The 26,209-nt window shown below is 43.8% G+C and overlaps 1 protein-coding gene across 1 annotated transcript in view; it reads right to left on the reverse strand.

The window, feature by feature from the left end:
* Nucleotides 1–26,209, reverse strand: part of LOC140479342 (regulator of G-protein signaling protein-like) — an 81,023-nt gene that overhangs the window by 19,061 nt on the left and 35,753 nt on the right. Inside the window, exons 10-14 of the mRNA XM_072573251.1 lie at nucleotides 25,647–25,881; nucleotides 17,668–17,775; nucleotides 5,200–5,305; nucleotides 4,209–4,402; nucleotides 1,654–1,783 (exon numbers count right to left, since the gene is read on the reverse strand). Of these exons, the coding sequence (XP_072429352.1) occupies nucleotides 1,654–1,783; nucleotides 4,209–4,402; nucleotides 5,200–5,305; nucleotides 17,668–17,775; nucleotides 25,647–25,881 (773 nt within the window). The remainder of the gene's footprint in view (nucleotides 1–1,653; nucleotides 1,784–4,208; nucleotides 4,403–5,199; nucleotides 5,306–17,667; nucleotides 17,776–25,646; nucleotides 25,882–26,209) is intronic.

The raw sequence follows: 26,209 nt of genomic DNA on the forward strand, positions 1-26,209 counted from the left end.
TAATACCCATCCCTAATTGCCCAGAGAGCAGTTGAGAGTCAACCACTTAGTTATGGATCTGGAGTCACATGTAGGCCAGACCAGGTAACGATAGCAGTTTCCCTAAAGCACATTAGTAAACCAGATGGATTTTTCTGATGATTGGCAATTAATTTGTAGTAGTCATTAGACTCATAATTCCAGATATTTATTGAATTCAAATTCCATGATCTAACATGGTGGGATTCAAACCTGGGTCCTGGAACACTACCTGGGTCTCTGGATTAACAGTCTAGTGATAATACCACTATGCCATTTATAAAGCATGTTCCTGTAGTAAAATATCACAAGGCATCATGGAGGTGTTATCAATGAAAGGTTGACCCAAAGTGACAGTGGGAGATGTGAGTATAATTGACTAGAAGCTTGGTTCAGAAAGTCAGTTGTAAAAAGTGTCGTAAGGCCATGAGCCATGGAGACAATATGAAGGGTAACCCCAGATCTGAGCAGCTGAAGGCATAACTCCCATGTAATGATTAAATCTGGGATACATGGGTGGTTTGGTATTGCAGAGGCAGGGTATCAGTTGGCTTAGACTCAGAGTTGTACAGCATAGAAACAGACTCTTCAGTTCTGTTCCATCTTGTCCATGCTGACCAGTTATCCTAAATTAATCTAGTCCCATAAGCCAGCATTTGGCTCATATCTCTCTAAACCTTCCTATTCATAGACCAATCCAGATGTCTTTTAAATGTAATTGTACCAGCCTCCAGCACTTCCTCTATCAGCTCATTCCATACACACACCATCGTCTGCGTGAAAGAGTTGCCTATCTGGTCCATTTTACATCTTTCCGCTCCACTTTTCCCCTTTCCGTTCTGCTTCCCACCCCCCCCCCCCCCCCCCCCCCCCCGCCACCCCAAAAAACCTACATCTTCTAGCTCTGGACACCCCTACCCTGAACAAAAGACTTTGGCTATTCAGCTTGTCCATGCCCCTCATGGTTTTATAAACCTCTATAAGGTCACCCCTCAACCTCCGAAGCTCCAGACAAAACAGCCCCAGCCTATTCAGCCTCTCCCTATAGCTCAAACCCTCTAACCCCGGCAACACCCTTGTAAATCTTTTCTGTGTCTTTTCAAGTTTAACATCTTTCCTGTAGCAGGGAGACCAGAATTGAATGCAGTATTCCCGAAGTGGCCTTACCAATGTCCTGTACAGCAGCAACACGTCCTCCCAACTCCAATGCTCAATGCACTCATCAATAAAGGCAAATGTAATAAACGCCTTCTTTGTTGCCCTGTCTACCTGCGACTCCACTTTTAAGGTGCTATGAACATGCATTACAAGGTTTTTTTTTGTTTGGCAACATTTCCCCAGGACCTGAGCAGTGTAAATGTTGCAAATCAGGGCAGGGCTTTTATCTAAATTAAACTCCATCTGCTTCTCCTTGGCCCAAGGGCCAATCTGATCAAGGTTTCATTGTACTCTGAGGTAACCTTCATCACTGTCCGCTACACCTCCAATTTTGGGGTCATCTACAAACATTCTAACCATTCTTCCTACATTCATATCTAAATCATTTAATGCCTCTTTTTAGTACTGCAGTGACATATTCTGACTACAGAATGCCACAGCCTTTTTGCAAGCAAAGCTGAGAACAGCCATACTGACCAGTTCTGTTGCAAGCTGTTTTGAACATCGGACTGAGCTTGTAAAAGCATGTTCATGGTGACTTGCTCACCAGACTTAATCATAGCCATAATCTGCTTGATAATCGATGCTTCGCATTGGAGAAACTGTTCTGTGGACATAAGCAAGTAAGAGTTTTTTTTAAAATGCAAAATAACTGAGTGAACCGACACAATCACACCACATTTTTGCACTCTGCTCCCAGGACTGCCGCTGCTCAGTTCACCATCACAATTGGTTTCTCGCCCATTGGACACTCCCAAGCCAATGCCCTTAGAGAACCCAAACAGCACTGGCCGCAGCAAAGGGGATCAACTGTTTCCCATGGACTGAGTATGGAAACACAACACTAAAACCAACAGACAGACGGAAACATAGAAAAAGGATTAATACCAGGCCCCATCAGTAATAACACTGGAGAGGATGTGCATGTAACACAATATATAAGCTTCCCACCCCAAATCCCCTGATTAAATTATAGTCTATCACTCACTCCAGGAATCTGTTACCCTATATATACAAACCAACCCAAACCCCTCAATTAGATTCCAGTCTATAACTCCCTCACTATTATTTTATACGTAAACCATCCCAAACCTCTCAATTAGGGTCCAAATTGTAACCTACTCTTGGATCTGATATTTTATATATAAACTCCTCAATCCTTTGGATTAGATTCCAGCCTGTAGCTCACTCCCGGAAATCTGCTTTTCTATATATAAACCACCCTGAACACCTCAAATAGAATCCACTATGTAATTCACTCCCAGGTATATGTTATTCCATATAAATCCTTCCCCCAAACTCCTCGATTATATTCCAGTATGTAACATATTTTGGTATATCCCTTTCTCTATATATAAATTACTCCAAACCCCTCAATTAGATTCCAGCATGTAACTTACTCCCAAGATGTTAGCTTTTCTTTATATATACCACCCTGAACGCCTCACTCCCTGAAATATGTAATTCTATAGAAAACCTCCACTGAACCCTTCGATTAAATTCCAACCATCAAAGACGCCTATCACTCTATTTCCCACCCGGAAAGGTATCAGACCATAAGGCTGTGCCCCTTCTCCCATTTTACAAGCAGAAACTGAGGATCCAGTACAGTGCTGGTCTGAGGTAACGGTCAAGCTCCTACGGTATTGCTTGGAGTCAATGGACTGGTCCATGTTCAAGAACTCAGCAACCAACCAAAATGAGCATGCCACTGCCATCAGTAAGTGTGTACATGACTACATACCAAAGAAGTTAATCCGAGTGTTCCACAACTGGAAGCAGTGGATGAACCAGGGGATCCACTCCCGACTGAAGTTCAGGTGTGAAGTGTTCAAGTCAGGTGACCCTTACCTATTCAGAAAATCGAGGTACAATCTTTGTAAAGCCATCAGCAGCACCAAGAGGTGCGTTGATTGATGGAAAAGGAATGACTGGAAAATGGGAGGCTTTTAAAAGTGCAGTGTCAAGAGTCCAGGGACAGTATGTCCCTGTTAGGGTGAAGGGAAAAGTTGGCAGGTCTCTCTCTCGCTCTCTCTCCACTACCTCCCTCACCACCACCACTACCTCTCTCTCAGTTGTGGGCTTATCCTTTAAAAAAAATTCTAAGTCCATTAGTGCACAAATCCATTCACTCTACTGCTTGGCTTCAAATGCTGTTTTCAAAAGAAATGCCTTTGGTTACAGAAATATTTACAAGTAAAAGATTAACTTCAGACACACCAGATGCAAAGACTCACCATATAAACACTAAAGAACGCACATGTAAGTCCCACAGTTCACATCACAATATAAATATCGCTTGGCAGGTACTTCAGTTTCTGGACTAATATCGTGCTATTCAGCTACAAACAACAGCACACATTCTTCACCATGCCATGCCTCAAGTGACCCATTTAAGATGGAATCATACAGATGTACAGCACAGAACCAGACCCTTCAGTCCAATTCATCCATGCCAACTAGATATCCTAAATTAATCTAGTCCCATTTGCCAACACTTGGCCCATATCTCTCTAAACCCTTCCTGTTCATATGCCCATGCAGATGCCTTTTAAATGTTGCAATTGTACCATCCTCCACTACTTCCTCTGGCAGCTCATTCCATGCACGCACCATTGTGTGTGGAAAATCTTCCCTTTGGGTCCCTTTTATATATTTCCCCTCTCACCTTAAACCTCTGCCTTGTAAGTTTTCCCTACACTGGGGAAAAGACCTTGCCTATCCAGGCCCCTCATGATTTTATAAACCTCTACAAGGTCACCCATCAGCCTCTGATGCTCCAGGGTAAATAGCCCCAGCCTATTCAGCCTTCCCCTATAGCTCAAACCCTCTAAATTCAGCAACATCCTTGTAAATCTTTCAAAACAGGGAGACCTGAGCTCAAGCAACAATATAGTGACAATGTGACGACAATGTGTCTTAAATGGTTATTAGCATACTAGCTCAGACAGATAAGCAGCCCAGGGGGCAGTTGAGAATTGGAGAGCCTCACAACCAGGAATGAAAGGCCTGAGAGACAGTGAACCACTCACCTGCACCGAGATTAGGATTGAAAAAGTTGTTGAGGATCCATTTAATGCCACGCTGTCTCTGTTTCTCAGTGTGGAGGCTGTGGAGGTCTTCAACTGCCTGCCAGAACCGCAGCGGAGCATCTGCATCATAGGCTTCCAGAAACCGCTGGAAGAACAGGACAGCCATCGGGTTCATCAGCAGATCCATCAGGTTCCTGCAGAGAGACACAGCAGCTCAGAGGCATCTCCACACCAGCTCCCACACTCACCATTACCCATGATAACATCTCCATCACACACTTCCAGCGCAGACACAGCATGGGGTGGGGTAAAGAGTAAAGCATTCTCTACACTGTCCCCATCAAGCACTCCCAGCACAGGGACAGCATGGGGTTAGATACAGAGTAAAACTTCCTCTACACTGTCCCCATCAAACACTCTCAGCACAGCAACAGCACTGGGTGAGATACAGAGTACAAACCCTCTACACTGTTTCTAACAAACACTCTCAAGTCAAGGACAGTATTGGGTTAGATACAGAGTACAGCTCCCTCTACACTGTCCCCATCAAAGACTCCCACAACAGGGACAGCACCAGGTTAGATACAGAGTAAAGTTTCCTCTCCACTGTCCCCTATCAAAGTCAAAGTATACTATGATGTGTTGTTATATTTGGTTTTTGGTTACAGTCAGTCTGCGAAATGTGATTGGCAATTCAAAATCACCAAACACTGGGAACCAGTGACCCTCACTGATAGCTCAGAGAGCACAGTGCAAGCCCGGGCTATATCAGATTCCTGATTACACAGTGAGCTAACAGTCTTACAGCCTGGCCCTGGTCGCTGTGAACTGTGAGCTTCACAGGGCATTCTGAGCAAATATGGAGCACAGGACACCTAAAGGGACAGAGTTAGAGCTCAGACACATGTGGGACCCTCATACCCTGACATGAAGTGAACTGTGGGGACAGAGCTTGGGTTCCATGTTCTGTCCTGTTGTGATACAGCCTTACCTGGGGATCGTTTTGGGTCGGGTTAGGATTTGGTTTCCATCTTTTATGTACTTCAGGTTGAGCTTTGTCCACAGTTTGTCTCGTATGGCCTCTCTATTTATCAGACCTGGGAGTGAAAGATCAGAGATTGTTAACAGGAATAACAACAAAGAGACACCACACCCCCTTCCCCTTGCATTGACCCCTCAAACCTGCCCCACCATTCAATTCAATGACCAATGGGTCACAGTTCAAGATTCCCACCATACCCATGGATAATGTTTATAATGTGTCAAAAATACCTCCTGACCACTGTCCTGCCTGAACACAATGACTGAGCATCTGCAAGGTGGAGGTGGAGTCACAGGTAGAGAGGGTGGTAAAGGCGGCATTTGGCACACTTGCCTTTATTGGTCAGAGCATTGAGTAGAAGAGTTGGGAGGTCATGTTGCAGCTGTACAGGACATTGGTTAGACCACTTTTGGAATACTTTGTGCAATTCTGGTCTCCCTGCTATAGAAAAGATGGTGTTAAACTCCAAAGGGTTCAGAAAACATTTACAAGGGTGTTGCTGGGCATGGAGGGTTTGAGCCATCGGGAGAGGATGAATCGGCTGGGGCTATTTTCCCAGAAGCGTCGGAGGCAGAGGGGTAACTTTATTGGGGTTTACATCGACTCTGATCCCGTTTCCCAACCCCTGAGATAAAGAACAGGAAATGCCATCACCATAGGAAGTGACATCACCAACCCAAGAAAACCCAAACATATAAATAGAAAGTGGGCTACACCACCCTCAGAGGGGAAAACGCGATGTCTCCATGGGAGACAGCAAATTCTTAATCATCCAATTGGATGATCCCTATGAAGCAGCAAAGCCTTCTCCCAAAGTCTCCCATTCTTGCAGACAACAGGTTGGCCAAAACCTAAACTGGGCCTGGTTGTCTGTCCGGTTCAGGGTTGCTCTGCTGAATGACAATTGTTTGTTCGGTATTTTGATTTGATTTATTATTGTCACATGTAAAATGATGCAGTGAGAAAAGTATTATTTTACGCAGTTTCCAGGCAAATCGCACTTTCCCCAAGTTCATCAGGGTAATCGAACAGAATGCAAAATATAGTGTTACAGCGACAGAGAAGATGTAAAAGAAGGTCCATTTTAATATATATGAGAGATCCATTCATAAGTCTGATGGTGGGGAAGAAGCAGTTCTTGAATCTTTTGTTATATGTTTTCAAATTTTTTAATCTTCTGCCCGATGGAAGAGAGCATAACCAGGTTGGGAGGGGTCTTTGATGATGTTAGCTGCATCCCGGGGCTGGAAGAAGCACAGACAGAGTCAATGGACGGAAGACTGGTTTTTGCGATGGCATGGGCTATGTTCACAACTCTGTTGTTTCTTGCGATCTTAGGCAGAGCAATTGCCATACCAAGCTGGAAGGTAGGAAGATATGGTGCATCTACAAAAATGGTTAAAATCATTGTGGACATGCTGCATTTCCTTAGCCTCCTGAGGACGAAGAGGTGTTGGTGTGCTTTCTTGACCATAGTGTCAACGCTGATGAACCAGCTGATTGTTGGTGATATTTTTATGCTCGAAACTTGAAGCTCTTGCCCATTTCCAGCTTAGCACCATCGATAGAGACAGGGGTGTGACCCCCACTCCACATTCCTGAAGTTGATAACCAGCTCCTTCATTTTGGTGACATTGAGGGAAGAGATTGTTGCCTTTACACCATGCCACTAAGCTGTCTATCTCCTTCCTGTGCTCTGCCTCATTGTTGTTTGAGATCCAACCCACAATGGTGGTGTCATCAGCAAATTTGTAAATGGAGTTAGAGCTGAAATTAGCCACACAGGCGGGAGTGTATAAGGAGTATAATAAGGGGCTGAGTACGCAGCCTTGCAAGGCACTGGTGTTAAGGATTATTATAAAGGAGATGTTGTCGCCAATACTTACTGATAGCAGTCTGCGGGTCAGGAAATCAAGGATCCTGTTGCAGAGGGGGGAAGCAGAGTCCTAAGTCTGGAGATGAGTTTGTCTGGAATTATGGTTTTAAAGGTGCAGCTAAAGTCAGAAAATAGGAATCTGACGTAGGTGTCCTTGTTATCTAGATGTTCCAGTGTAGGGGTGTCGGGAGATGGTGTCTGCTGTTGTGACAGTTTGCGATTAGTAATGGATCAAGATAATCTGGAAGCTGGAGTTGATACGTGCCATGACTAGCTTCCCAAGGAACTTCATAATGACGGATGTCACAGCCACTGGGCGGTAGTCATTAAGGCACATTGCCTGATTTTTCTTCGGATGACAGTGACCTTCTTAAAGCAGGTGGGAACCTCAGATCTGAGAAAGGAGAGATTAAAGGTTCCAGCTGGTCCATGCAGGATCTGTGTGCACAGTCCAGGACTCCATCCTGGCCAATCACTTTCAGTGAGTTCATTCTCAAGAAGGCCAATCTAATGTCTGCGATGGTGATGGTTGTGGAGTACGGGACCTTATCTCACCGATCTTCAGTTCAAAACAAGCACAGAATGCATTGTCGTCAGTGATTCGATGACATCACTTTGTAGCCCGTTATATCATTGTTACAACACGGGGTAAACCCTCCTGCTTACTTTAAAACCAGCAACACAGAAACAATGTATCCCATGCAGAAATCTGTAAAAATTCAAGAACTATTTAAAGTAAAAATTAACAACTTTATTTCTTAAAGTATAGCACAGAATAATTAACTAACAACTATGTACAAGTCCTTACTCTAATCTATCTTTTGCCTTCCCTTCTATAATACTAGTCCGCTAATACAAATAAGATTTACAAAACAACACTTCAGATCTCAAAACCAAGCAGCTTTAGGTTCTTCTATTTGGATTTTCCTGTGTCTGCTTTTCTTCTATTTGGAAATTTCTGTGTCATGGGTTACTGATTGAAAGTTACCTTTTGAGAGATCTATTTTTCAAGGAATCTATTTACATGCTGGAGTTTGGCAGTTGTCCTCTCAACTGTTCAATTTCCCCAGTCTTATACCCTTAAAGAACTCTTAGCTGAGCAAAGGGAGGGAGAAGAAAGGGAGAGACAAAAAGAGAGAGAGAATTTGAACTTAAGTTGTGATTTAGTCAGTAAAGTCAAATTAAAAGGATGGAGATTAAAAGACAAGGTAGTGTTATATACATAAATATGTCACAACTCTGCCACATTTTGATGAGAAAGATGTTGAAAACTCTTTATTTCATTTGAAAAATTGGCTAGGCAGATTGAGTAGTCCAAGGATTTATGGGTAATGCTAGTTCAGACTAAACTGTAGGCAGAGCTAGTGAGGTATTTGCCATGCTGTCAGATGAGAGGTCAAGTGCTTATGAATTGGTACCAGAAGTGTATAGACAGCAGTTCAGAAACACAAAGGAGGAACCAGGTCAGACTTATGTTGAGTTCGAAAGAATTAAACAATCATTTTGATTGATGGGTGCTTGCTTTGAAAATAGATAGGACATCGGAGGCTCTGAGAGAGATTATTCTGCTAGAGGACTTTTTAAAAATCACTTCCAGAGATGCTAAGAATTCATGTGGAGGGACAGAGTTCAGGAAGGGAGTAGGGCAGCAGAACTAGCAGATGAGGCCAGAATTCTGTCCTGAGAGAGATAGAAGTTGGGAGAAGGGGAGATCCTACACTCCGAAACCAAGAGTAGAGAACACTGGTAAGAATTTACCACAGGATAAAAAAGCAGCCCAAGAGAGTGAAAAGGTGAAAGGTCTCAGGCGCTTCCACTGTGGTAAAGTGGGACACGTAAAGACACCGTGCTGGTGATTAAGGAAAGTGCTGTGGGAAAAGGTGTGGTAAAAGAAACTAAGCATTAGTGAAGGTAGTAAATGAGACCCCAAGAGGAGCTGAGGAGCTGCAGGAGAGTGTACAGCCGAGGCAGGGGCTGGGTATGGAGTTCGTACCTGATCTCTGCAAAGAACTTTCCTCTGTGGGTAAAGTTTACTCAGAAAGTACAGGGAAAAAGGACAATAAGTTATAATTTTGAAAGATACAGGAACTAACCAGTTGCTGATAGTGAGGGATAAGTGAATATGCACTCTTCCTGATCGGTTACCCGAGAGTGTGGTAACTTGTGGGATAGATGGACAGAAATTTAGTGTTCCCCTATGTAAGATCAGGTAGGAGTGCCATCTTAAGACTGGGGAAGTTACAGTGGGAGTGATTGTCAGAGTGTCAGTTCCAGGAATTCAGTTTGTTCGTGGGAATGATTTGGCAGGATCCAAGGGAGGAGTGACACCCCTTGCTATGGAGAAGCCCAAGGAAGACCCAGAAGCTGAGGAGTTTACACAGAAATATCCTGGTATTTTCCCAGAATGCATGGTAACCAGATCCCACTATCATTAGTCTCAACACAAAGTGAAAAATAAAGAGAAAGATGAAAGAGTTGAGGTTCATATACCCTCTTTGACGTAATGGTGCAGGAAAAACCTGAACAGGCAGAGGGTCAGACTGAAGTGTTTAGCTTAAGAGACTTGCAACAGCAAGACAAGACAATAAAAGATATATATGTGGATGCGTGCTCTAAAAAAAGAGGCAGAGAATATTCCAGAGAGTTGTTATCTTTAAGATAGAATCCTCAGACAGAAATGGAGACCACGGCAGCTTAATGCAGAGGAGAAATGGCCAAAGTGCACTAGATTGTGTTGGTGGTAGCAGGTGTTACGGGTAGCACATGAACTACCTGTAGGAGGTCACCTAGGGGTACGAAAGACTCAGGCGAAGGTACAAAAACATTTTTATTGGCCTGGAATGCAAAAGGATGTGGTTACCTTTTGCCGTACGTGTTATACATGCCAAATGGTAGGTAAGCCACAGGCGATAATAAAACCAGCATCTTTGTTGCCAATTCCCACATTTGAAGAACCTTCCACGCGGGTTATAATTGATTGTGTAGATCCCCTCCTGAGAACTAAAAGTGGGAACCAGTATATGTTAATCATAATGGATGTGTCTACCAGATTCCATTACGGACTATCAAAGCAAAGAGGGCAGTAGAGGGGTTGGTAGCTTTTTTTACACTGTTTGGGCTACCCAGAGAGATTCAGTTGGACCTAGGGTCAAATTTTACTGCCAGGCTATTCAAGGAGGTTATGGATATCTTAGGTATACAGCACTTTAAATCCAGTGCATATCATCCTGAATCCCAGGGAGCTTTAGAAAAGTAGCATTAGACCTTGAAGAGCGTGTTGAGAGCATACTGTCAGGATTACCCGAATGATTGGGATAAAGGTATCCCATTCGTATTGTTTGCCACTTGAGACGCCCCAAATGAATCTACTCAGTTTACTCCCTTTGAGTTAATATTCAGTCATGAAGTGAGAGGCCCTTTGAAATTAATTAAAGAAAAATTATTAGGACCAATGTCGGAGATCTCACAATTAGATTATCTATCAGAGGCGAGGGAGAGACTAAATTGAGGAGGTGAGTTAAACAGCACCGAAAGAGGGCACAGTGTAGCATGAAGCAGGTGGCAGATAAAAGCTCCGAGACTTGGATGTTTTCCCAAGGGGATGACGTGTTAGTACTGTTACCAGTGATAGGAGATTGCTTCAAGGCCAGGTTTAGTGGTCCCTACCAAATTGAGAAAAAGTTGAGTCAGGTGAACTATTTAGTAAAGATGCCAGGTATAGAAAAAAAGGTATTGCGTATGTTTTATGAACATGCTGAAACTGTATTATACTAAAGAGAACAGGTGTTTATACTGAGGAGAGATAGGTGTTAGTTGATATGGATTTTGAGTTGCATCAAAATAGATTAAAAAATGAAGTCCTGGAGGAGTGGGATAGGTTAGTAAGCTGTCTCAGGAGAAAGTGAGGACTGCAGATGCTGGAGATCAGAGCTGAAAATCTGCTGCGCTTATCTGTCTCAGGAGCATAGAACACGGTTGAAAGATTTGTTACTGCAGTACAAGGACATATGTGAGAATCAGATGGGGATGACTAATGCTATTGTACATGAAGCAGACGTAGGAAATACTGCTCTGATAAGACAACACCCCGATCGGCTTAATCCTTTCAAAGCCAGAGAGGTCCAGATGGAGGTGGAGACCGTGCTCGACGAGGATATCATCGAACCAAGCCAGGGTGAGTACAGCTCGCGGATCGTCTTAGTTCCCAAACCAGACCGATCTCAACGACTCTACGTGGATTATGGGAAGGTCAACGCCGTTACAAACTCAGACTCCTATCCAATTCCTAGATGGGAGGACTGTATCGAGAAAGTTGGACAAGCCAGTTACAGCACCAAGTTGGACTTAATGCGTGGTTACTGGCAGGTAAAGTTATAGAGACGATGAAAGAAATTTCTGCATTTCTAACCCCAAATGGGCTATATCAGTTTAAAGTGATGCCCTTTGGAATGAAGAACATGCCTACCACATTCCAAAGCCTCATGAACAGAGTTGTGGCTGGGTTAACAAATTGTACGGTCTATTTGGACGATGTAGTGATCTTTAGTAAGTCTTGGAAAGATCACATGGTACAGTTGGCAGAGCAGTTTGAATGACTAGGAGAAGCAAAACTGGTGATAAAACTTAAATAACATGAAATTCGCCAAAGCAGAGGTGACATTCTTGTGACATAACATGGGTCATGGAAGGTTGACCCCATGGAACACAAAGAGAAAGGCCGTCGAGAATTTCCACAACCAACCTCGAAGAAAGAGGTGCTTCGATTCTTTAGGACTCAGCAGATTCTATCGGAAGTTTATTCCAAACTTCAGCAGTGTAGTGGCACTATTAACCAACTTGCTGAAGAACAACACAAAGATTCAGTGGATGGAACCATGCCAGGAGGTATTCGACCATTTGAAATCAATATTAACTGCCAAAGCAGTTTTAGCTACACCAAACTTTTCAAGTCACCTTCGATGCTTGTGACATTGGAGTTGGAGCTGTACTCCTACAGGAAGATGAGGATGGGATTGAGCTGTCAGTGGTTACTTTTCAAAGAAACTTAACATCCACCAGAGGAAATATTCCACAATCAAAAAGACACTATTGAGTTTGGAACTACCTTACAACATTTTAATGTTTATGTCACAAGCAATGTGTCGGAGACTGTTGTGTACACTGACCACAATCCTCTTACATTCTTAGAACGTCTTAAAGGTAAGAATGAGACTATTTCATTGGAGTCTTATGTTACAGACTTTTCATTTAAAAGTCGTACATATTGCAGGTCGGAAGAATGTAATCACAGATGCATTATCGCGGATTTAACTGATAGAGTTCAGATGAGATTTGCTTTTATTTAATGTTACACAGGTACAGAGGAACCTCGATTATCCAAATATCAATTATCCAAATATTGGATTATCCAAAGGGGATCTCAATGTCCCCTTAGAAACATTATGTCAAAGAGCTGTTTCAACCCTGACTGTGTCTTTTGTTTGTAGGTATTATGATTAAAAACTAACTCAGCTCGCTGATCTGCTGCCGAGAACAGTCATCCTGGACGGCTCAGGCACTGTCTCTAAATGACTGATCTCGCTCTCGCTTTCTAGCTGCACTTTCCCTGCTGTTCTATACAGGGGTGTACCCTGAACCCCACTTCCCCAGATAATCTCTCCAACATTGTCCTGTACAGGACAAACCTGTCAAAACTTTGTGTGTGTGCACGTGCACATGCATTCTATTTGGAGACTTACCCCACAAAGGCAGCAGCAGTCTTACTGTTGGTGTACAGTGTCTGGCTGCCCTGATGTGTGGAGGGCAGCGGGTGGTGGGTGCGGGGATGGGGTGGGGTGCAGGGTGGGAACAGGGTTGAGTGGGATGCAGCGTGGGAGCGGACGGGGTTGGGACGGGCGGGGGGGGTGTGGTTTGGTGGGAGTAGACAGGAGAGGGGTGCAGGGTCTCACACGCAATGTGCTACTGCCTAGTCTCCTGAACGGGGAGCAGACATCACAGAAAACTCCGATCCCCAGAAGAAGTCAATTATCTGAACAAAGTGGTGCCCACCCATCTCGTTCAGATAATTGAGGTTCCTCTGTATATGGGAAGTAGTTAAGGTGATCTTATATTAAAGTTATCTGTATGTTAGGGCAAAGCATTTAAAAATATTTTAAAAAGTGAAGCCATCTTTTCATTATGATGCTTCATTTTTATCTTAAAAGGGGATGTGTTATGAAGATGTGGGTGTACTTTAAGTGATTTAAAAGCAGCAGAACTACCTGACACAGCATCAAGTGTTCTCAATAAGGTAACAATGTAACACTTGATCGAACAACTCGATTAGCTTGTTGCCTGGAGACAAAAACAAATTTGAATTCGGCCAATCGGTTCAAATTAGACCCCGAAAAATACCAAACTCCAATCCAATTTGAATTTAGTATATTCACAATCTTTAAAGCCAATGATAATTCAATGCTTTTGGAGGGGGGGGGGGGGGGGGGCGGGGGGGGAACTAGGGAAAAATTGAACAGCTGCGATGAGAACTGTCAAACCCAGCATGTAACAGACTGCTTGAAAAATAGCTCTCTTACAAGGGACCTTTTCGATCAGTAACCTGTGACGCAGAAATTCCTAAAAAGAAGAAAAGGCGACACAGGAAGATCCAAATAGATTGGAGTTTTAATGGACTAGTATAATAGAAGGGATGGTAAAAGATATGATAGAGGAAGGAATTGTAAATAGTTGTTTGTTAATTATTCTCTGTTATACTTTAAGAAATAAAGTTAATTTTTACTTTTAATAATTCTTGGCCACTCAGATTTTTACATGTTACTGCATGTGTGTAAGCGGCATTGTCTGATCATCATTTGTTTTCCTGCAGCAAGCCTCCACACAAAGTATTATCCACGTCAGATGCCATATCACTTGCTCTTCAATCCTCCCTAGAACATCTTGACACCAAGAACAGCTATGTAAGAGTCCTACTCATTGACTACAGTTCAGCCTTCAATACTATTATCCCGAGACTGAGAACTAAACTTAGTGATCTCGGACTGAGCTCCACTATCTGCAACTGGATCCTCAGTTTTCTGATCCACAGGCCACAATCAGTGAAGATTGGGGGACAATATTTCATCCTCACTAATACTCAACACTGGAGCCCCCCAGGGGTGCGTACTCAGCCCGCTACTGTACTCACTGTTATACACATGACTGCGTCGCCAAATACCAGGCTAATGCCATTTACAACTTCACTGATGACACCACCATAGTCATTCGAATCTCAAATGGCGACAAAACAGACTACAGACGGGAGGTGGAAGACCTGGAAAAATGGTGCACTGGGGACAACCTAGCTCTCAATGCTGGCAAAACCAAGGAACACATTATTGACTTTCGGCAGGATGTTACTCACATTATCCCCGATACATTAACAGCACAGAAGTGGAACGAGTGGAGAGTATCAAGTTCTTGGGAGCGATCATCCACAACAAGCTTTCTTGGACTCTTCATGTGGATGTACTGGTTACAAAGGACCAACAATGTCTCTTCTTCCTCAGGCAGCTGAGGAAATTTGGCATGACGGCGAATACCTTTGTCAACGTTTATAAGTGGGCCATCGGGAGGATCCTGTCTGAATGTATCATAGCCTGGTATGGCAACTGTACCATTCAAGATCGGAGACGGTTACAGAGAGGGGTGAACTCAGCCTGGACAATCACAAAGGCCAACCTCCCATTTATAGAATCCATCTACCAGGCCCACTGTCAAGGAAAGGCCGCCAGCATTCTCAAAGATCCATCCCACCCTGGCAATGTTTTTCTACAACCTCTTTCATCAGGGAGAAGGTACAGAAGCCTGAACACATGCACTAGCTGGTTTTCAAACAGTTTCTACACTACTGTTGTTAGAATACTGAACTGACTCAAACTCTTAACATTCACCTGTACCTGTGTTTTTGTTTTTGCCGCTGTTTACCTATTATTTACTTATCTATGCTACTTAACTCTGTGATCTGCCTGTATTGCTCGCAAGACAAAGCTTTTCACTGTGCCTCGGTACGCGTGACAATAAATTCAATTCAATACAGTACCAATCAATTCAGTTTTGTTTTGTTTTCAAAATCCTTTAAATATTTCTTTGAAATACTCCCTGTTTAATTTAACTCTGTAGACTGTTTGCTGCAGTGTGCTGTTTAACTAGAATCTCGGCTGTTTGCTGCAGGTTACTGTTCAAAAATGTTTTGTCAACTGGCTGTAGTGGTATACTGTTCAAGTAGACTCTAGGCTGTGGTCTGTCCTGTGAACTTAATTAGATGCTGTAGACGGATTGCTGTAATGTGTAGTTTATGTTGATTCTATCAATTGGTTGCTGTAGTGTGCTGTTTAATTAGACTATATACTCCTTACAGTTATGTGTACATTCACAGACTCTTGGCTGTTTGCTGTAATGTGATATTTAACTAGACTCTGTAGACCGGTTGCTATATTTTTTAGATTAGATTAGATTAGATTACTTACAGTATGGAAACAGGCCCTTCGGCCCAACAAGTCCACACCGCCCCGCCGAAGCGCAACCCACCCACACCCCTAACCTAACACTACGGGCAATTTAGCATGGCCAATTCACCTGACCTGCACATCTTTGGACTGTGGGAGGAAACCGGAGCACCTGGAGGAAACCCACGCATACACAGGGAGAACGTGCAAACTCCACACAGACAGTTGCCTGAGCCGGGAATTGAACCCAGTTCTCTGCCACCGTGCCGCCCCTGTGCTGTTGTGCTGTTGAACAAGACTCTGAAGCTGGTTACTATAGTGTGCAGTTGAAAGAGGCTCTGTAGACTAGTTGATATAGTGTGTATTTAATTAGATTCTAGGTTGTTTATTCCAGTGCTTTGTTTGACTAGGACCCGTAGACTATTGTATTAAGTTTAACTAGACACTTTACACTGTATGCTGTAGTGTGTATTTAAACAGGGTCTGCAGACTTCTTGTCATAGTGTTAGTTTGTGTTGTCTGTAGTTTTCCTTGACTTTGCAGACTTTGCAGAATGCTGTTTAAGTAGACTCTAGGCAGTTTGCTGTCATGTGCTGTTTAATTCGACCTTGGAGATTGGTTGCTGTATTGTGCTGTTTAATTAGACTCCAGCTTGTTGAGTGCAGTGCACTGTTTAAATATACTCAGTAAACTGTTTACAGTACAATGTAGTTTAACTAGACTCTGGTTGCTGTAGTGTCCTGTTTAACTAGGCACTGTAGCCAGGTTGCTGTTGTGGGCAGTTTAATCATACACTGCAAACTGGTTGCTGTAGTGTACTGCTCATATAAACTCTAGGCTGTTTACTGTAGTGCACTGTTCAATAGACTCTGTAAACTGTAATGAATAGTTTGACTAGACATTGTAGGCTTGCTGCTTTAGTGTATTGTTAATAGACTCTGCAGACTTGTTGCTTTTGTATGTAGTTTAGCTACACTCTGTAGTCTGGTTGCTGTAGTATGCTGTTTAAATAAACCCCCTAATGTGGTTGCTGTAATGTTTAGTTCAGCTAGACTGTGGACTGTTTGTTGTATTGTGCTGTTTAACTAGACTCTCTAGACTGGTTACTGTAGTATATATTTAAGTAGACTCTGTCGACTGGCTGCTGCAGTGTCCTGTTTAACGAGGCACTGTAGACTTTGCAGTACTGTGTAGTTTAACTAGACTCTATAGACTAGTTGCTCCAGTGTTGTGTTTAACTAGACCCCCTAACTTGGTTTCCCTACTGTTTAACTGGATTCTGTATTCTTGTTACTGCCGTGGGTAGACAGCGTGGTGCTGGAAAAGCACAGCAGGTCAGGCAGCATCCGAGGAGCAGAAGAATCGACGTTTCGGGCAAAATCCCTTCATCAGGAATGACTGATTGTTACTGCCGTGTCCTGTTTAACAAGACTCTATAGAACTCTTGCTGTAGTGTGCTGCTGACCAACAATCGGAGACTAGTTACCATAGTGTGCAACTGAAATAGGCTCGGTACGCTGGATGCTATCACATGTATTTTAAATTGACTCTGTAGAGTGGCTCCTGTAGTGCGCTGTTTAAATAGACTATGCAGACTGGTAGCTGTAGTGTGGGATGCAACTCGGCACTGTAGACTGCTTGCTGCAGTGTTCTGCTTAACTAGACTCTTGGCTGTTTGTTGCAGTGTACTGTTTAATTATACTCTGGCAGCAGTTTGCTGTTGTGTACTGTTAAACTAGACTTTGTACATTGGTTTCTGTAGTGGGCAGTTTAATTATACATTATAAACTGGTTGCTGCAGCATCCTGTTTAACTAGGAACTGTAGACTGTTTGCTGCAGACTGATCGCTGTAGTGTATTGTTAACTACACTTTGTAGACTGCTGTAAACTTTGTCTCTAACTTATTGGCCAACAGAATAGAGTTACTAGATACTCTAATCAAAATGTGTTGCCTTCTAGAAAGGAAAATTCTATTGTACCATACAATAAAATAGATTAACTTAGGAGGAGATCTATCCAGTAAACTGAAGGGGCTGGTGTTTTCACATGTACGTACATACCCAGAAGGACCAATTTCTTGTAGTATTGCATGAAGTACTTGCTCAGCTCCTCAATCGCCAATTTTGGAAACTTCCGCGCTAGCTCCTGAAAGGTCATATCCTTGATATCTGTTGTGAGGTTATAGGTCAGAGACAGAGAGACCAAACAGGAAACAACAAGTTAAATGATTCATTTCTAAACAGCATGTAAGTTTAGAAACAGGAGATGGTTATACACAGGATCTGGTGTCCATTCAGAGACTGTGAAGGCCTGGTCAATTCGTCCATACCACCTGATAATCGAACTCAGCACTTACAGTCTCAAAGTTCCAACTCTCCCTGGGAAAGGAGCATTTCAGCATAGACAGTTCCACATTTTTACTCATGGGCAAGCAGTGAAATGCTCACACAGAGCTCTGGATAAAAATTGGGAGCCACACCTGGGGATATAGGTTGGATGTAGGAACTCCAAACAATGGTAGGAGGCAGTGATTCCAGGCAGAGTATAGCAGTGGAAATCCTGGAGTAGAACTGGGAGCAGGAACTCAAGGTAACTATGGGGAGTTACTGCATAATAATCAAGAGCAGAAATTACAGGTGAAGGTCAAGGTCACACATTCTCGATAAGGAGTAGGAGCAGGAACTCTCAGAATTCGTTATATGGATTCGCTCTGGATAACAACTGGAAGCTTGGATACAGGGTAGCAACAAAACAGGATAACAACCGAGAGCAGGGACACAGGATAACAATCGGGAACGGGGAAACCGGATAATGTTCGGGTGCAGGGTCCCAGGATAAAAATCAAAAATTGGGAAACAGTATAATGACTGGGAGCAGGGAATAAGATAGTGGCTAGTAGCAGGAAAACAGGATAACAAAAGCATGGACATGAGATAACAAATTGGGAAACAGGATAATGATTGGGAGCAGGGACACGGGATAACAAATGGGGAGCAAGGAAGCAGTAGGAGCAAGGAAATGGAAAATGATCAGGAGCAGAGAAATGGGCTAACAATCGAAAGCCAGGATTTGAGGAGAGCAATCGGGAGCAGGGAAATAGGATAACGACTGGGAGCAGCGAAACTATGATGCAGAGATAATACCACTGCACTCAGAATCCAGCAGCCCAGGCTAATGTTGTCGCAACACGGGTTCAAATCATCAATTCTTGTAAAAACCTAGCTCATACACTAACATCCCTTCAGGGACAGAAATCTGCGGTCCTTACCTGGTCTGGCCTATGTGTTACTCCAGACCTAGAGCAATGTGACTGACTCTCTGCTGCCCTCAAATGGCCGGCCAAAGCCTCAGTTCACAGACAATAAGGGATGGGCAACAAATGCTGGCTGCCAATGGCACAAACATCCCACATTCAGATAAACACCAATTGTTAGTAATACAGATCTGAGCGAAGCCACTCCTTCAGCCATTTACCCCTCTCCCAGACCCCAGGTAAACACGGGGGTAGAGCAACTTCAGCAATACCATCAGGCTAGCTTCCTCACAAATCAAAGTTCAGCGTCGGGGCAACCCATGGTCAGAGATTTGAAAATGTCTCACTATGACAGAAGGGCCGAGACATTGTGCCACATCAAGCTTCCTCATTAATGATTCTGATCTTCAAACACTCAAGGTAACAGATGGAGTCTGGGCCTAAGAAGGAAGAAGTACTCGAGACAATGCCATGCTGGGGGAGGCTTGTATTTATTGAATTATGCAAGAGCAAGAGAGAGAAAAAAAAGGAGACCATTCGGGTGCATTATTGTACAGTCAGCCTGGATTCTGGTTCGTGTTTCCGTCACTCTCACTACTGCTGCCTGGTGATTCTGTGCTGTAGCCACCTACAAAAATAAACCAAGATGGCTTCAATCTCAAATGGCAATGGCGCTGTCTTTGCTAATTTTCTAATCCTGCACCTCAGCTAAAAACCCCGTCGGCCTCCAGCCTCCCATTCTCAGAGGTGGCACTTTGAAAAGAGCCAAGCTGGAGGACCAGAACCAGGACACTGCCTGCCTTTCCCATGATGCAATGTGAAGGGAGTGCAGCACTGTCAGAAATGCCAACCTTCCATGGCTTTATCTGTCACCTTACAGAGGTCCTGGAGTGCAATTGAGGAAAGAGCGGGTGGCTCTCCATAAGAATTATTTATTCATTTTTTAGTGGGATATGGGCATCGCTGGCTGGGCCAGCATTTATTGCCCGTCCCTAGTTTCCAGAGAGGAGATGGCAGTGAGCTGCCTTCTTGACCTGCTGTGGGTTGATCCTCAATGTCCTCAGGGAAGGAATTCCAGGATGTTGACCCAGCGACAATGAAGAAAAGGCGATATATTTCCAAGTCAGGGTGGCTTGTCCTTGTCCTTCTGAATGAAAGTGGTCAAGAGTTTAGAAGGTGATGTCTGATGTTCTTTGATGAATTTCTGCACCGCATCTTGGAGATGGTACACACTGCTGCCACTGAGCTTCGGTGACGGAGGGAGTGGATGCTTATGGATGTAGCGTGAATGAAACCAGCTGCTTTGTCCTGGATGGTGTCAAGAGTCTTGAGTGTTTTGGGGGGCTGCACTCATCCAGGCAAGTGGGGAGTATTCCATCACACTCCTGAATGGTGCCCTGTATATGGTGGACAGGCTTTGGGGAGTCTGGAGGTGAATTACTCACCGCAGTATTCCTAGCCTCTTACCTGCTCTTGCAGCCTATGCATTTATGTGGTGAGTCCAGTTAAGTTTCCGATCAATGATAACCCCACAATGATTTATCCAAAACCAATGTCATGGACAGAGCATCAGGTCATTAACTCATTGCTGTGTGCAAATTGGCTACCACTTTCTCTGTGTTACAACAATGACTACATTTCAAAGATACTTTATTGATTGAGAAATCACATTTTGGCCAATCCAGGTACGAAAAATAGAACACTAGCCTCTTCCTCGATAGCTGCTTGAAGAAAAGTTACAAAGACGGCATGTATTCGGCAACTTATTCCCACTCGGTACAGAGAGGTAACAATCCCCAGTCGCCTAATTTGAAAGTAAAGCTCTTAAAGGGCAAAGTCCTGCTAACATCAAATTCCTCGTCAGCTGTCAACTCATGGCCAAGTACAGAATGTCCAGACTGAGTTCCCTAATTCCATCATTGGGAAGACTCCTTCCTGTGTCAACTGGAGAGGCTGGTGGAGAGGAGAGGAAGACTTGCACAATGTTCGAGTAATCAACCACAAACAACAAAATGTTCTTCTCTGCTCCTTTATCAAATGTGTGCATCCTCACAATCAGTCTGACTGCTCCAACACAGGGATTTGCCAATCATTTTTCCAATACTCCAACACTGGGATATTCTGGTGATATTTCCGATAATCCAACACTGGGATATTCTAATCATATTTTCAATATTCCAGCATGGAGATATTCTGATCATTCTTGCAAATCTCAGAGACCAAGATAATCCAATCATGCTCCTGATATTTCAACTCTGGAATATTCCAATTATGTTCCTGATATTCCAATGGTGGAATATTCCCATTGTGTTCCTAATATTCCAATGGTGGAATATTCCCATTGTGTTCCTAATATTCCAATGCTGGGATATTACAATCATGTTTCCAATATTCTAACACTGGGATTTTCCTGATCATGTTCCCAATATTCCAGCACTGACTATTCTCATTGTGTTCCAATGTTCAAACATCAGGATTAACCCGACGCTCACCAGCGGCTGTGTGTACTGTCTACAAGATACACTGCAGAAATTCATCAAAGATCCTCAGACAGCACCTGCCAAACCCACGACCACTTCCATCCAGAAGGACTAGGACAGCAGATACAGGGGAACATCATCCCCTGCAAGTTCCCCTTCAACACAGGAATTGGGAGTGGGAAGAGGCAATTCACCCCTTCGAGCCCGCTCTGCCATTTAACATGACCGTGGCTGATCTTATCCTGGTCTCAACTCCCCTCTCCTGCCTGCTCCCCATCGCTCTTTATCTCGCTTTCCATCAGAAACACATCTTTCTTGAACCTGTTGATTGATTCTGCCTCCACTGCACTCTGGGGCATTGAGTTTCACAGATTCACAACCCTCTGGGAGATGTAGTTTCTCCTCAGCTCAGTTTTGAACCGACCTCCTCTCCCTCTATATCGATGACCTCTTGTTCCAGACTGTCCCACAAGGGGGAGCATCTATTCAACGTCCACCTTCTCAATCCCCTTTCCCATTTTCTATCCCTCACTCAGATCCCTCCTCATTCTTCTGAATTCCAGTGAGTACAAGTCAAAGCTCTACAACTGCCCCTGGTAGGCCAGCCCTTCTATCCCTGGAACCAATCTGATGAACCTCCTCTGAACCTCCAGTGCCACCACATTGCTGAACAAAGACACTTTGGAGTGTAGATTCATAGCTCCTTGAAAGTGGAGTTGCAGATAGTTAGGAGAGTGAAGGTGGTGTTTGGTATGCTTTCCATTATTGGTCAGAGCATTGAGTATTGAAGTTAGGAGGTCATGTTGCAGCTCTACAGGACATTGGATACACCACTTTTGGAATATTGTGTGCAATTTTGGTCTCCTTCCTATTGGAAGGATGTTGTGAAACTTGAAATGGTTCAGAAAAGATTTACAAGGATGTTGACAGGGTTAGAGCTATAGGGAGAGGTTGAATAGGCTGGGGCTGTTTTCCCTGGAGTGTTGGAGGCTGAGGAGTGAACTTATAGGGGTTTATAAAATCACGAGGGGCATGAATAGGGTAAATAGACAAAATCTTTTCCCGGCCGGGGGGGGAGGGAATCCAAAACTAGAGGGTGAGAGGGGGAAAATTTAAAAGGAGTCTAAGGGGCAACTTTTACATGCAGAGGGTGGTTGCGTGTATGGCATGAGTTGCCAGAGGAAGTGTGGAGGCTGGTACAATGACAGCATTTAAACGGCATCTGGGTGGCTATATGAATAGGAAGGGCTTAGAGGAATATGGACCAAGTACTGGCAAATGGGACTAGATTAGTTTAGGATGTGTGGTCGGCGTAGACAAGTTGGACCAAAGTGTCTGTTTCCGTGCTGTCTCTCTCTTTGACTCTATCCTAAACAAGGAGACCAAAACTGGACACAATATTCCAGATGTGGTCTCATCAATGCCTTATGTAATTGTAACAACATTTCTTTACTTTTATAATCCAGACCTTTTGCAAACATGCCAGCATTTCATTTGTCTTCGTTATTATATGCTGCACCTGCATATCCAATTTCTGCAACTCATGCACAGAGACGCCCAGATCCTTCTGCTTCCAATTTAAATAATAATTTGCACTTGTATTTTTCCAGCCAAAATGGACAATTGCACTTACCCACATTAAACTCCATCTGCCAGATTCTGATCCATTCTCCTAGCCTATCAATATCCATTTGTAAAATCTTTATTTCCTCATCACTGCCTGCTTTCCCACCTATTTCAGTATCATCTGCATACTTTGTTAGGTTAGACTATCTCTGCTTGCAGATAATTTATTCGTATTGCAAATAGTTGAGGACTGAGAACTGAACCCTGATAGACCCCATTAATTACAGTTCGCCATCCAGAGGAGGACACATTTATCCCAACACTCTGCTTTCTGTAAATCAGCCAATCCTCTCTCCAAGCAAAACCTCTACCCTTAGCCGCTTGGGATCGAACCTTCTGGATTAGTCTTTTAGGCAGCATCTAAGGGCGGCACGGTGGCACAGTGGTTAGCACTGCTGCCTCACAGCGCCAGAGACCTGGGTTCAATTCCCACCTCAGGCAACTGTCTGTGTGGAGTTTGCACGTTCTCCCTGTGTCTGCGTGGGTTTCCTCCGGGTGCTCCGGTTTCCTCCCACAGTCCAAAGATGTGCAGGTCAGGTGAATTGGCCATGCTAAATTGCCCGTAGTGTTAGGTAAGGGGTAAATGTAGGGGTATGGGTGGGTTGCGCTTTGGCGGGTCGGTGTGGACTTGTTGGGCCGAAGGGCCTGTTTCCACACTGTAAGTAATCTTGTCAAATGCCTTCTGGAAGTCTAGATATACCACATCCACCAGGTTCCCATTATCTATCTTGCTAGTTACATTCTCAAAGAACACATCAAGTTTGTCAAGCACGACTTGCCCTTCATGAAACCATGCTGACATTGGTGAATTGAACTTGGTTTTTCAAGACTTCATGTTTCTCCTCCTTTCTGATTGTAGTGTGGAGGTTGTCTGGAGTCAGAGGTCAAACTAACTAGGTCTACAGTTTCCCTACTTTTTGCCTATCCCATTTTTTGAATAAAGGTTGGTTTTAAAAACCGTGCACTATCCAGAATTGGAAATATATCGCCATTTCTTCCCTGTTGCTGGGTCAAAGTCCTGGAATTCCCTCTCAAAAGGCATTGTGGGTCAACCTAGGCACATGGAATACAGTGGTTTAAGAAGGCAGCTCACCACCACTTTCTCGAGGATGACCAGGTACAGGCAATAAATGCTTGGCCAGCCAGTGACACCCATATCCCATGAACCAATAAAAGTACCCCCCTCCCCATAAACATCTTCCTTGAATTCCTTGTTTCTGATATCTTCAGATAATTGAGCGCTAGCTATGAAGGAATCTATGTCAAGAAACCAAGTCTCAATGAGAGATTTTAAAGGATTGAAGAATTATTTTCTAGTCAATAAGAGTATCAAGAGTTCATTCTTGTAAAAGGGTGGTTAAACTGCCTCATGCCCGAACAAAGAACTCAACACAATAAGGGTTTGTCACAATAGTGAGATGCACATCCTGAAAACACATCTTTGCTACAATCAACACAATGTCTGATTTGCCGAGGTAGGTTTATACTGCTCATCCTCGGCCACACTGGAATTTTTACAACCGAGCACCGTTTTTAATACAGTCAGGCTCCTGACTAATGACAAAATGGACAAGCAATAGCTTTCCAGTGTCGAGGAAACCCTTATGTGGAATTGATTAAATAGATGGGCGGCACAGTGGTTAGCACTGCTGCCTCACAGCGCCAGAGACCCGGGTTCAATTCCCACCTCAGGCGACTGATTGTGTGGAGTTTGCACATTCTCCCCGTGTCTGCGTGGGTTTCCTCCGGGTGCTCTGGTTTCCTCCCACAATCCAAAAATGTGCAGGTCAGGTGAATTGGCCATGCTAAATTGCCCATAGTGTTAGGTGAAGGGGTAAATGTAGGGGAATGGTCTGGGTGGGTGCGCTTCGGCGGGTCGGTGTGGACTTGTTGGGCCGAAGGGCCTGTTTCCACACTAAGTAATCTAATCTAAAAAAAAGTTCCTCCTTCGAATTGAGGAGAATTGGGTCCACTTAGAAATGAATGAGTGACCACCAAAATCATATTTGCGAAAAGGCTATCCCGAATAAGAAATAATTAACCTGAGTATGAGTGAGCTCATTACAAGAGTAAAATCTCCAGACATAAGAAATTAGTTTTGTAGCTCAAGACACACTGCGCATTATGCATAGATTGGTATGCAGGCACAACACATGTAAGCAAGATGACTAATTGGATGCTATCCTTTACATGAAGGGAACCGAACGTAAAAGGGAGGACATTGTATTTCAGTTCTACAGGATATTGGAGAAATCACACCTTAAATACTGTGTACAGTGTTTTTTTTTAAATAAAGTCATTCACAGGATGATGGCTTCAGTGGCTGGTCCAGTATTTATAGCCCATCCCTAATTGCCCAGAAAGCTGTTAAGAGTCAACCATATTGCTGTGGGTCTGGATTCACATGCTGGCCAGATCAGATAGGAATGGCAACTTTCTTGCCTAAAGGACATTAGTGAACCGGATGGGTTTTTCACCAACAATTGACAATGGTTATCATTACACTCTTAATTTCAGATTTTTTTTTGTGTTGAATTGAAATTCCACCAACTGCCATGACAGGATTTGGAACCCAGGATAATTCCTGGATCTCTGGATGAACAGCCTAGCAATAATATCGCTCAGCCACTGCCTCCCTGTAACTAAAATAGGCCGCGGTTTGAGCTTAGTTTCCTCTCACCAGTTTCTTTCACCTCCAGTCCTCTGAATATCTGCATGGAGCCCAGGTTGGTAACGTCCTCCCGAGCCACCAGCTTCCAGTCTTCATCCGTCAGAGTCTCGGTGTCGCCCAGGGCAGAGCATGCCTGTGCCAGGAGCAAGGACTGGGCCATCCTCCTGATGTAGGTGTCGTCAGGTGGCAGGGGGCTTTTCTCACACTGTGTCCAAGCGTTTGGGTCACTTGGTTTGGTTCCAGCCTTAAAAAGCAGAGTTGCAAAACTATTACGGTGCATCACGCCTGCAATGATTCGATGACCTATCTCCTGCTTCTTCCCCATCTCCCTGCAAACCACTGCTACCCAGATAATCCTTTTGAAAGCCTTAATTGAACCTGCATCCACATTTCTGGACCCATTCCACAATCTATCCTCACAGCTGAAGTTTCGGATCCCTGAAGCCATTCTAAGAATTCCCTGCTGCACTCTCTCCAATGCATTTGTACCTTTCCCATAATGTGGTGCCCTCAGCTTGTACACAAGACACCAACTAAGCTCAAAAAACGTCGTGCACAAGTTCAACATTACC

This window comes from Chiloscyllium punctatum, chromosome 7 (genome assembly GCF_047496795.1).
Source record: "Chiloscyllium punctatum isolate Juve2018m chromosome 7, sChiPun1.3, whole genome shotgun sequence".
Lineage (NCBI taxonomy): Eukaryota > Metazoa > Chordata > Chondrichthyes > Orectolobiformes > Hemiscylliidae > Chiloscyllium > Chiloscyllium punctatum.